The sequence below is a fragment of the Gouania willdenowi genome, chromosome 7, assembly GCF_900634775.1.
Source record: "Gouania willdenowi chromosome 7, fGouWil2.1, whole genome shotgun sequence".
Lineage (NCBI taxonomy): Eukaryota > Metazoa > Chordata > Actinopteri > Blenniiformes > Gobiesocidae > Gouania > Gouania willdenowi.
This window is the reverse complement of record NC_041050.1, coordinates 18,732,644-18,746,637: the sequence shown is the minus strand read 5'-3', so window position 1 is coordinate 18,746,637 and position 13,994 is coordinate 18,732,644. Positions and strand designations below refer to the sequence as shown.

At 38.4% G+C, this 13,994-nt stretch overlaps 1 protein-coding gene across 1 annotated transcript in view; it reads left to right on the top strand.

Annotated features, from left to right (window-relative positions):
- The window catches only part of cpne9 (copine family member IX), a 142,492-nt gene extending 140,569 nt beyond the window's left edge, over positions 1-1,923 (top strand). Inside the window, exon 21 of the mRNA XM_028453402.1 lies at positions 151-1,923. Coding sequence (XP_028309203.1) covers positions 151-333 — 183 coding nt within the window. The 3' untranslated portion in view covers positions 334-1,923. The remainder of the gene's footprint in view (positions 1-150) is intronic.
- Positions 1,924-13,994: the final 12,071 nt, after the last annotated feature.

The following is a 13,994-nucleotide window of genomic DNA, read 5'->3' as shown; positions in this document are numbered from 1 at the left end:
ACAGGCCTTGTTATAAAGGTATAACACTATTACTACCCCTGGTTTAATGATTTATATTCAGGATTCACCTGAAAATGTCCACATATCGATTTGTGTTAATCCATGAGTAAATGCAGCATTTTTTATCTGATCCAAGCCTTTTTCTCCTAGTTTGTTCCCTTCAGGGACTACATTGACAGATCTGGCAACCATGTGCTGAGCATGGCGAGGCTGGCTAAAGATGTCCTCGCTGAGATCCCCGACCAGCTGCTGTCATTCATGAAGAGCCGGGGAGTCGAGCCACGACCCTCCCTCTCCTCCTCCCCGTTACCAGAGCTACACCGGAACATCTGACCCAATTCCATCCAAATATCTTCCCTCACTCTCTCCCCTCTTTCTAGCTCTCTGCTTTTACTTGCTCCCCTTCCTCAAAACTTAGAATTCATCATAGTTGATTTGCCGACTCCTGGCTTCCTCTTCCTCCTCATGTACATAGAGCGACATGTAAAAGGGCGAGCGTTTGTCCCTGATCCACCCACTTCTATATTGTTACTTGTCATTTACTAAATGAAAGGACAGTGGAACAAAAAACCTCTCCATCCCCTCCATTTCCCCTCAACTCTACTTTTCCTTTTTCTGTACATCTCACACACAAATACTCATTACAATGCCCCCAAGCAATGTTGACACAAGTCCTGCATGTTGCTAGGATAACAGAGTGTTACCCACTCTAAATTGATTTGAAGCTAAACACATAAAAACATATTTTGATGAGGATTAAACAGTAGCTTGTATCAGGCGCTGTTGGGCTGTTTCAGGCCAAGATAAGGCTTTAATTAATTGGTTGAAGTTGTTCATCACCACAAGGACCCATGTTTAGGATGCACCTTTCATGTAGCTGTACCATTGAATTTATTTTAACAGAGTTCTTGTAAAGGAATAAAGGAATATTAGGTGATGTGATCTGGATGAGTTAAACCAGGTTAATATGCAATGTATCCAGTTCAACACACACATGCACACACTCCTCTTGTCTGCATAACCACACCCATCCTGTCTTTTATTCAGTGTTTGCAGAGGCTGGGTGTAGATCCCCCCTCCCCCGCTGTTAGAGAAATGCCAGTCTCTCTGATACCCCTGCAGAGATGAGGAGGAAAGGAGGAAGGAAGGTGGGTACGAAGGTGGGAGTTAAAAGGAAAGAGGCGGAAGACGGGAAAATAAATTAAATATAAATAAAAACACATCATCCTCAGATTGTTGCTTTCAAAGATGAAGGCTGAGGTTGACGGAGAGAGAGCAGCTGTGTGATGTTTTGAGTTCACTTGAGAAGTCTTCGTATTTCTGTGAGGGAGAAATGCACAATCTCCTAAAAGCAATACTCCGCAGCCCTTGTAATGTTTGCCCTATGCATGGCCCTCCACCCCCTGCTACGACTTGACATTTTATTCATAGAGCAGACTGGAGCTGTGTGAAAGTCAGCAAAGTCTGCCACGTAGTGGTCACCCTTTGGATAGCAGGGTTTTATTATGCATGACTACTGTACATTTCTATCAATACTTAACAGTACGCATGCATGGACAATTGCTGATGACATTATGATCATGAAATGCCTGTGTGAGCCTGGGAAACCAACACAGGACTGTATTCTGTATTACATGCATCTATGTGAAGTCAGTGTCACGTGTGTGACAGTGGTGGTGTAGAGGAGTTTTCAATGTGATTGTGTATGTGTATTGGCTTTTTCTAAAAGCATAATGTTTTGTCATTTTCTTTTTGCATGTTGCAGAATCCAAGTGGTCTTTAGCTTGTTGTATTTGCAGCTGATTATTATAACATGCATTAACCACTCTGTCACTGCCACTTGTACATTGCAGGATTTGGTGACTCATGTGTCTTGCAGAACCCTGTGAAATTATGTTTTTTTTATTTTATTATGATTATCTTTATAGATATATATATATATATATATATATATATCTATATAATATATATATATATATATATATACTATATTTCTATAGGTATTAACAAGAAGTTATGAAACGGTTTCTGTAAACACTGACTGGATTGTCTAATGGGGATACCTTCAGGGTGGAGTCTGGAATTTTGTTCAAACAAAAAAAACAAAACCCCTTAAAACTCCTTCAAATGATAGGATTAGAGTTGGAATGACACAGCAATCTTACATGCTATCTGGTTATAACTAAAACACAATAAAAACCCTATTTCATTGAAAACTCAACATGTAATAAGGTCACACCTTTTATAACAGACAGATGCTCTCACATCCTGGGCCCTTTGAGGTCAAATTTGAGGACATTCCAAAAAAGCAGACATTTGTGGGTAATCCTCTAGAGTTTTATGTACTGAGTTTACCAGACAAAGTTGTTTGACACCATTACTTTTACTTAAAAATTGTGTATTCCATTAATATTGAGGCTCCCTAGGCATGAGTTTAATGTAGCTCCCTTTTCACATCTGAAAGTAAATATTCAGCTATAGTGTTTTCCAACACAGACAAATCTTTTTTTTCTTCTTTTTTCTGTGTACTTGTTTCACAAAGACTAGAGGCAAAGCCAAAAAAAACAGGAGAAAAAAAGTACTATTTAAAGTAATATTTAATAATTTTGCCGGGTGGTTGAATTATTAACTGCATATTTTTCCATCTGAAGAAATAATACTACAAGCTATTTTTAGAATAAGAAAATATTAAACTTTCATTACCCATAGCCAGCTCAGATAAACACATGAATCTCCCTTTGTGAACGAGGAGCCAAGAATGAGATTTCCCCAAAGAGTGTCGGGTTTTGACAATACACAGAGTGGATGGTTCAAAGTCAAATCTGCTACTCCTCTGTATTGAGATGAGCTACTTAAATGTGGTTCTGGCATCTGATTTGGAAGTCCCCTGGCCCCAGATGTGTAGATGTACCAGGAACAGCAACAAAAAAAAAAAAATGCAATCCTGATGTGGCCCAGTCTTTCCAAGAGAGATCCCTTAAATTGCCAGTTTCTGGAGCACAAAGATAAGGTTGTAATTAATGAAGTATGCTATTATTTTGGTTAAAAAATCATGTATAACCACCTAATTTTTAGGCAAGTTGGTCCAAATTTTCCATTGCATTCTGTTCTAATTGCATCTGATTATAAAATTATCCATTGGGGGTGTATATATATATATATATATTTTTTTTTTCCGTAGTTGCCTGAGGATTAACCTGATATTAGTGAAGAAATTCACCCCCGGCATTTCTGCATTCTTCCAAAAATAATAGAGAATATCTAGAGCTATCTATGGGGGGAAAAAAATATTCTGTGTTTTCAGTTTTTATTGTTTTCTTGTTGTTACCAGCAATAAACTGCCATTAAAACCTCCCTAATAGGGTTTTTGCAATTAATAATGACACAAAAAGTTTAATTTATTGAATATTTAGACATATTAAGAAAAAGTTTGAAAATGAAACGCTATTTACTGCCCTACACAGATCTAATGTCATGTGTCAATGCTGAAGTTAGCCACTTTATTGCTGATTGGCTGGAATATTGAGCGACTTTCGTAAACTGAATCCCAGACAATACCTTTGAATCCTCTGTTGTGACAATTTTTTGGGGGGATTTTTTGCCTCCTATGGTACAGTTGTATGAACAATTACTTAAATATTAGATTGAACTGTACAAACACTACAACATATCAGTCAAACTAGTAGAACTACAAAGGCCTTTGCATTGTGTTGCTAATATCTTGTGTGTACTGCCTGTATGTTGAACTTTCATGTCCAATAAGTCGATTGTAGAGGACAGATATTTGTTGTGTTTTGATATAAAGTTGAATTATGTTTGTGTTTTACTCCGAAGAAACTCGTACTACTCCTACCATAAAATGAGGCAGTCTGAATACTGTATGCAGTAGTGATTCATTATTCAGAACAACGCTCCAAATGAGCTTGAGTTTGGAGGAATCAGCAGACTAATCTAAGCTTTAATGCATATTAATGACATGTTTGTCTTGAATCTGAGCTAGAGCATACGTGGGCAAGGATCTGACTATGCTAATACAAGCACTGTAAATGTGTTTCAGCACATGAGAACTGTCTAAACACACTGAATCATCCTCTAATTTTCTCTCTGATAATTTATCTTCCAGTCCACTACGTAACAAAAAGATTATTATCCAATGCAAGGAACAAAATAAAAATAGATGAAACATATATTTTTTTTATCCTGCAAAAGAAGCGTATAAAGATTTTTCAGTTTTGTGCTTAGGACAGTTGTTAGATGTGTACCATAATCACAACTACATTACTTAAGGTAAGACACTAGGAATGATGCTTCAGCCTATTCTTTACCCAATGAAGACCTATCTTTGTTAAACATGCAGCATTTCTTACGTTTTGCAAACTTGTGGGTTATATTCATAGGTGTAAAGAGTACATATATTTTACTCAAGTAGAAGTACTGTTACTTAATTGAAATTGTACTCAAGTATAAGTAAGTCAGACATAAAATACTCAAGTACAAGTAAAAAGTAACTCAATTAAATAGTGCTCAAAGTATAAGTTACAAGTTACTTTCACCCCCCACATTTATTTTTGGTAATAAATCTTGCCACGGTTCCCTTACATATGGTAAACATATCATGTATGAACTTTAAAAAGAAGAGATGAAATCTTGCACAATTGGAACTTCATTTGTAACTTTTGCATAAAATAAAAGGTTTGTCAAAATGTAAAACTATTTTTTTTAATAAAAAAAAAAAAAACACCAATGAATTAAATTCAAAATAAAAAAAAAATGATCAGGCTCTAAGTATAGCTATATTTATGAACTCTAAAGTGCCATATGGAAAACAACATAATAGGTATAAACCCCACCCTGAGCCCCAAAAAAGTGGCTGGGCATTGATTAGAAATGGCTCAGAACATATGGGGTGCCAAGTGTAAAAATTTAGTATAAAAGTTTTAGCTAACACATTTTCATTATCATCAGCTCACTTTTCTCATATTTAGCACATTTTCCTACATTTAACACAACATTTAACTACATATATAGAGGTAAAAAAAGAAGCATTAAATCGAAATGGTATATGTTATATTTAAATGTTAAATCTATATCTAAATATTTAATCGAAATCTAAATTTTAAATCTAAATCTAATTGTTTAAATCTAAATGTAAATATATGTTAAATCTAAAAGTTTAAATCTAAGTCAAAATGTTATACAGTATATCATATCTAAATGCTAAATCTTTAATCAAAATGTTGAATCTAAATCTAAATATTAAATCTAAATCTAAATGTTAAAATCTAAATGTAAATATTATTTGTTAAATCTAAATGTTTAAATCTAAATCTAAATGTTATATATCATATCTAAATGCTTAATCTTATATCTAAATGTTAAATCTAAATATCAAATCTAAATGTTAAATCTAAATGTTGACCTAAATGTTTCGCACATATGCTAAATGACCCTGCCCCTTGTAACCTCAACCAATACACAAGAGACACACGCAGCCGCTCCCACCCACCTCTTCACCGATGCCTGCCTGGGTGATACGTATGGCTGGTTCTCTCCCGGCAACGGAGATCGAGTGCGCGGTCATGGCAGGTGGACGAGCTCCCCATCACAGTAAACTCCTAACATAACAGTGCAATGCTGTTATTAAATTGTATTTTAATACTGTATTTTGTCAATGTTTGAAATTTTTTTGGGATGTCTGGAATACCAAGCCAATGTTGAAATGACGTGATGGCCTGAAGTTGAGATGACGTCTCTGGCGGGTGCAGAATGAACATTTTTACAACTTTCTAGACATACTTAAAAGGACGAAATTAGAAAGGTGGTCCATGGTGGATTCGATCCATAGACCTTTTGCTTTCAAGTGCACTTCCTAGAGTGAGTGGGTCTGTCTGTTTTTCTGTCTTATTATAATATATATAATATATATATTATATATAGATATATATATATATATATATTCAACTCAATAGGAATAAAAATAAAATGAACAATAACATAATAAAGAACAATATTTCCTATTCAAGAGCACAGAGACGAACATCTTCTGGCAGTCTAAAATTAAACCGTCATCATCATCATTATATTTTTCAAAGAAAAATTGTCTTTGTGCGTGGACTTTCCATTACTTCAAACTAGAACAGTCCATGGGTCCATATGACTCATATGGACCTATGCCTTGCCAAAGTTTGATCAAGCACCAGGTTGATTACGATGATCTGAGGTGAGTCAACAATCTGTTACATTCCAAAAGAAAAGCAAGATAGATTAATCATAAATTTTAAAAAACGCGTTCACATAATGGTCGATGGCCCTCATGGCCAACACAAGACAGACAACATAATCGCACATCATCAGAAGTTCTAAGATTTCTCGAAAAACACTGTCTTCCCTGTATTTTTCTGGATCTGTTTTTGTTCATAATGGGATATAAATTGGAACTGCAGAAACCAAGGGAAGCAAATATAACTTGATATTATTCTGCCCCCTGCTGGCTACAGGACTATATACATCTGTGCAGTCGTCATACACAGATCATATAAAATGGCTCAGCTGTGGAGCTAAATAAATATTATCTAGCAAAGTGAAATTAAACTTTTAAAATAGCAATTATATAAAATGGAATGTTGACCATTTGTTTAACTAACTAGGATTACCATGTTTTGAAATCCAAAATGTTGGACCTTGGACGTTCAAGGTAATCTATGATGACTTTGACTTTTATATATACATTTTTATTATACATTATTACTACTACCACCACCAATATCTGTACCAATAGTAATCAGTATTACAGATTACTACTGAAACAATAGTTTACATGTAGGAAGCACAGAAAAACTAAATGGGCAATGTTGTTTTGTTGAATATAAAATAATATAAAATAAAATAAAAACCCATGTTTAACCAAATGTATATACTGTATTTCTTTTGTTTCAATTGAAATCAGATATTCTAGAGCCAACAGTGCAAAAATATTTACCTCTTCACTAAAATTATGTTAATATGTGGGCTAGGCCTACCTGTTCAACATGGAAAATGTCCTGTTGTATTATTGTGTGCAGCCGACAGTGAATTACAAAATCATTGTAAAAAGTAAGTTAACAAAATGAAAAAAAAAAAAACAAAGCAAAAATTGGTTATTAATGCTACTGTAGTTCATTTATGGCATAGTTTCCAACAGTGGACCTGTATAAATACATATACACACCTAGCTTTATCTGTTTGAAGTGATCCATCCATCCATCCATCCATCCTTCCATCCATCCAGTAGTATGTGTTAAACTGAAGGTACACAAAATATTAAAAACGATGCCAAGTACAAAAAACTATCCTACCATCTTACCACAGATGTTAATGCTGTGCTAACACGCCATAATAGTAGGAATAAGTTTAATATGGTTGAAAGCACACCCACTGTTTTCATGTTTAATTTGTAAGGGGAGAAAATTCCATTACCTCTGTAAATAACAGGTTATATTTGGGGAAAGAGTCAGACTTCCAGTAAGAGCAAGTCTAGTCAAGTAGTTATGGTTTTCCTCCTTGATGTACAGTCCAGGTAGAAAAAAAATAAAGTGACCAGATTCTTATAAAAACAGCAAAAGCTTAAATACAGCCATTTCCCCTTAATACGTTTCAACAAATGGAGAGTTTTGTGCATGATTAATATTGGTTTCAAATAATTAATGGCGTACCGCACAGGCTGCTCTAGTTTACGCTTCTGTGAGGTGTAACACAGAGGAAATAAGGAGGACATATCAAAGAGGGACACTAATATAAAAATACAAACATTCCAATTAACAATATCAAAACTGCAACTTCTACTGTGACCTGACAAAATAACCGAAAACCCGGAAAATAATAAGTCACCACACTTTGATTCATTTATATGTGCAAAAAATAGGTTGCAGATGGATACAAGCTCGAAAGGATTTATTCAAAGTTGTGTGGGCCTATATATTCATTCATTCATTTCATTTTTTATTTCAAGCAAATATGGTGCCAAGAAAAAAACAAAGGATAGGCTGCACAATAATATCCCGTATACACTGATTCTTGAAATGGAGTGGGGAGAAGTAAAACTTATTGAACCCCACCCCCAATCTATCTAAGAATTAATATTAACAAAATAGCTGCTTCCTATTCATTTTTCTCAAAAATACCTAATTACGAAATAGATTATAGTTACACGTGCAAAACCACACAAACATACTGACTCATATTATACAAATATTACCACAGGTAACACTGATTTTCAAACACCAACAGTGGTAATGGGAATACCACAAGGGTAAATAATATTAAAGATCTGGTACCAGCAATGGGTTAGGGTTAGGGCTAGCTAAAGGTCGACCTAGGGAATTGCTGGGCAGTACTGTCAACTTAACACATGTGGACGTCCCTACAAACTCCAGGGGGCACACCCTCAACCTAGTCATTACTGACTCTGCTGCCCCTATTACCAACCTCCTGGTGTACGACCTGGGCATGTCGGACCATATGGCTGTGTCTATGGAGATGCATTTCCTTCCCCCCATTCAAAACCCAAGCGCCAAATCTGCTCCAGGAACATCAAGAACATCAACTAGGATGCATTTGGCCTTGGACCTCCAACAACTCTCCCCTTCGACCCTCTCAACAACCAGTGACTCAGTAAGCTTCTACAACACAACCCTGAGCGGCCTCCTGGATGTCCATGCCCCTGTGAAGACCAAGACGGTAACATTTTCACGCTCTGCCCCCCGGTTCACCAGTGAGCTGAGGAAAATGAAGTGGCCGGTCGTGTCCTGGAGCGGCGTCTCTTGGCTTCAGGACTCACCGTGCACAGAGTAGCCTACAGAGAACACCAAAAGGCCACTCCAAAGCCCTTAAGGACTCACGGTCCCTGTTCAGTTCCAATCTCATCAGTAACAACCCTGACAATTTCAAACAGCTCTTCTCAACTATACACAACCTCCTGAAACCCCAAACACAGGCATGCGAAGAGACCACAGAGAAGCAGTGCAATGACTTAATGTCTTTTTTCAGAGCTAAGGTTGATGCATTCACTCTCTCCTCCATGACTCTCATACTTCTTCTGCTCCAGCTGTCGTTCCACAGGTCGAAGTCCTCCAGCCTCTCAGTGGTTTTTGTATCACCACACAGCACGAGGTTGAGCGTATCATTGGAAGGATGAAGAGCTCTACCTGTGCCCTGGATCCTTTTCCCACAACCCTGGTGAAGGCTAACATCCGTGCCATTGCTCCCCTCATCACCAGTGTCATAAAACTCTCCTTACAGGCTGGCTTTGTTCCATCAGCTCTCAAAACTGCTATCATCACTCCCCTCCTGACAAAACCCACTCTGGACCCAGAAGCCCTCAGTAGCTACAGGCCCATCTCCAACCTCCTGTTCCTCTCCAAGGTCCTCGAGAAGGTAGTTGCTGCACAACTCCAAACCCACCTCAAAGACAGCTACTTTTTTGAGAAGTTTCAGTCTGGGTTTCGGTCAGCTCACAACAGCGAGACAGCCCTAGTAAGGGTCACCAACAACCTGCTGATGGTGGCGGATGCTGGATGTTCATCCCTTCTTGTCTTCCTTGACCTATCAGCAGCATTTGACACAGTGGATCATGCCATCCTCCTGGATCATCTGCAATCCACGTTGGTTTTCGCGACCTGATCCTGAGCTGGTTCCAGTCAGATCTGGCTGGTCAGACTGAGTGTGTCTCCCTTGGTGGCCCATAAATCCTCTACCCCTGCCGGCCACCTGTGGTGTTCCCCCAGGGATCTGTCCTTGGCTCGCTTTTACTCACCTTATACATGCTCCCCTAGCCATGTAATCAGCAGGCATGGCATGTCATTCCATTGCTATGCCAATGACACGCAACTCTACATCAGGGTGGAGCCATCACCCCCTACAGCCCTTTCATCATCTTCATCACCAGCCATGCTGGTCAGCACACCACATCAGGTTCAAACATCCCCATAACCTCTATCACCTTTGTTGGTCAGGAAATTCCACTCTTGACACCATCAAGCAGCTGTGCAAAAACTCCTTCTACCACCTGAGGAACCCTCGCTAAACTCCGCCCACACTTCTCTGCCCATCGCTGAAAAACTGGTACACGCCTTTGTCTCCTCCAGGCTAGGACTATTGTAATGCTCTCCTCATTGGGATCCCTAGCAAGAGCATTTGCAAACTTAATACATCCAGAACAGTGCTGCTAGGATCCTGATGGGGTGCCGCAAATGTAATATCATATCACCCCCATCTGAAATCATTGCACTGGCTTCCTCTGGAACAAAGGATTGAATATAAGATCTCCATCCTCACCCACCAGTGTGTATACGAAAATGCCCCAGCCTTCCTAAAGGAACTTCTTATCCCCCAGACCTCCTCATGCAACCTTCGTTCCAGCAAAGCTCTCCTCCTGAAGATCCCAGAACCAAGCTGTACAGCATGGGTGCTCGAGCCTTCTGCTCCCAGTCTGTGGAATGCTCTCCCTGGCCATCTGAGAGCTCCACAGACTGTGGATTCTTTTAAACGTAGCCTAAAGACTCACCTTTTTACAAAGGCCTTTCCGTAGCCTTTTTATGCCTCATTTCTTTTGGTTTTAAACTGTTTTACTAGTTGTAATGTAATGTAATGTATTATTATTATTATTATTATTATTATTATTATTATTATTATTATTATTATTATTATTATTATTATTATTATTATTATTATTAAACAGCTCAAGTTCCCAGAGAACATTGCGGTGACCACACTCAGGCCAGACATAGTCCTGGTGTCTGAAACAACGAGGCAAGTGGTCCTGCTGGAGCTGACTGTTCCCTGGGATGGAGGAGACCTTCAAGAGTTAGAGGGGCCAAATATGAGGAGCTGGCAGACAAATGCTGAAGCATGGGAATGGAGGACACGATGCAACCCTCGAGGTCGGGTGCAGAGGGTTGTCGGCCAGTCTCTCATCAAGGCACTCAAGATGTTGGGAGTGAAGGGACTGCAGAAACAGGAAAGAATCAGAGACATTACTGACGCGGCAGAAGACCGAAAGGCGTTAAGAGGGCTGTGGATCATGCGGGGGGATAAGTGGGACATATAAGCTACCTAGACACAAGCCGGGGCCCTGATCAACCCCGACTGGGTCACCTGGGCGAGGGGTGTCTGTTGTGAGACACAAAACACCCAATAAACCCAGGATTACAACACTGATGGTTGTGTCTAAGTTGCACCAAAAGGGTTTGTTAGAACTAGTAGATGGAATATCACAGGGGTAAGTAACATGTAATCCAAATGTTCACACAACATGAATACAATCAAACCTCATTATCTTTGTAATGTCATAATGTGACCAGACATTTTGTTTGTAAAGACATTTGGAATTCTGAATGCTTTGACATTGCTTTAGTTAGTTATATATACAGTATATAAACAACAATTAATACATTTAAGAATAGGGTCAATTGAATACTTCATACCATTATACTAGACTTATAGCAAAAACAATAATAATGATTAATCAGAATAATGCTGCTGACAGTTTTTAATCATATTATTATTGGCAGTTTTTATTTTGTAATATGCACATCAAAAACCTATACAACACTAACAGCAGCTATTCTTTAAACTGTTGGTTTAATTAGGGAAAAAAATAATTATTTTAAAGCATGGAAGCTTATTAACCTTGAAGCTTTAAACCACTGTGCTGTGGTGGGTACAATGACTAGAGAGATGTTTGTTGTTACGTTCTTGGTTTGCGATTAATAATCAGAATCAGATCAGAAATGTTTTTAATGGCCATGTACGTTTTAAGGACAGTACAAGGAATTTGTCTTGGTAGTTGGTGCACAAAACAAACAACAAAAAAAAAATAAAAAAAACAAAGAACAACCCAGCAACAATAATAATAATAATGATGATAAATATAAAGGATGAGGGATAAATAAAGGATAGATAGAGAATATAGGATGAATATAAATATACAGTGTATATATATATATATATATATATATATATATATATATATATACAGTGCAGCAGATAATGTCATCATGGAGGTGGTGATCGGGTGGTGTGGGGGGGGGGGTTCAGTGGGTGCCCTGGGGTGTGTGTTCATGTGGATGGTGGCAGAGGGAAAGAAGCTGTTTTTGTGTCTGGAGGTTCTGGTCCTGATGGACCGAAACCTCCTTCCAGAAGGGAGAGATTGAAACAGTTTATGACCGGGGTTGGAGGGGTCGGCCACAATCTTTCCTGCACGACTCAAAAGCCTGGAGGCGTACAGGTCCTGGAGGGAGGGCAGATTGCAGCCGATGACCTTCTCTGCAGAGTGGATGATACGCTGCAGTCTGGCCTTGTCCTTGGCCGTAGCTTCAGTGTACCAGATGGTGATGGAGGAGCAGAGGATGGACTGGATGATGGAGCTGTAGAAGTTCACCATCATCTTTGTTGGCAGACTGAACTTCTTCAGCTGCGCATGAAGTACATCCTCTGCTGAGCTTTTTTGATGTGGGAGCTGAACATCAGCTCCCACTTGAGGTCCTGAGTGATGATGGTCCCCAGGAAGCAGAAGTACTCCACAGAGCTCACTGTAGAGTCTCCCAGGGTGAGGGGGGTGAGGGGGGCTGGGTTCTTCCTGAAGTCTGCTATCATCTCCACTGTCTTAATGTGATTATTTAGCAATAATATTTAGTCAACACCTGCATCATTTGAAGGAAGTTATCTAAATAGTCCTTTTTGTCAACAAGTGTACAATGCACCTATTTAGCACTATATAAAATGAAATAAAGTAAAGTTAAAGCTCCATTATTAGGTTAACAGTTTAACTAACAGGTGAGCTGAAGTGTCTGAAACTGCTGACAAAGGTTATTATTTCACAGTAGGCTACTTAGCTTCAGAAGCCACATTCTAGGCCACACAGGGTGATCTGTAGTCAAATTAATTCCTACATGTTGTTTATTGCTGCTTTTATCTGCAAATGGGAGGCCATGCAGAAACAAAAACCATGCAGAAACACTAAAGCTGGAAGACAAGAGGCCAGAGGCAGTGTGATGGAGGTGTTTTGCTGGACATGCCATATGTACTAATCACTTTTTTGTCAAACCTATATTTACTGATGACTCTGGCATCTTTTAGCTGGATGAAGTTGTCTCGGGTAATTCAAGTGGCCTCAGAATGTTCTTAAATTAAATGGGCTAGAACTGCTTTAAGTGTAAAATATATCCACATTATAATAGATATCAGCTGCATAATTTTACCTTTAAACTAGAAAGGGAGCGGCAATTAAAAGAGAAAATGAAACACTATAGTCCTCTGTGTGGAATTTGCATGTTTTCTGAGCATGTACTGTTGTTAAGTTAAATTGAATTTATTTACTGCCTGAAGGAGTGAATGGGAGTGATGTTCTCTCTGTTTCCACAAAAACGTGATTGTATCTGATCTGAGGGCTACATTATGAACATTTTTGTCAGCATTTAGAATAATGATTGATCTGAGCATTACAGTAATTTTGTGTTTTGAGTCATTTTGTGTATTTCATGAATACATTATGTTGTTTTGAGAGTTATTTTGTCTATTATGTTAGGCATTTTATTCCTTCCAACTTCTTGAAACACAATTTTTGGGGATTTGTTTTTTATGGGGCCGAACCAAATTAGACCAAGGGCCACATGTGGCCCCTGGGCCGCCAGTTGCCTATGTCTGGTCGTTTGTACCGCCACATAGAGCCCATCGGAAAAAAGAAAATAAAATCAGATTGGTGGTCACCAATTTAGATTACTTTGTATTTTCAGTAACATCAAATATAAATGTAATTTCTATAATGATTTAAACTCTCCATATAAATTTTAAATAAGGTCAAAGAAGGAATTTGTCTTGCTTCTCTGTTGTTTTGCATTCATCAGCATTTTTTCCTGGCTCATTAACTCCATCCATGCTGTGTCTGTCTTTCTGTTCCTCACACTCAAAGCTTTCTGCCACAGCTAACTTTACCTTTCCATGTGGTTGTGTTGTTTATG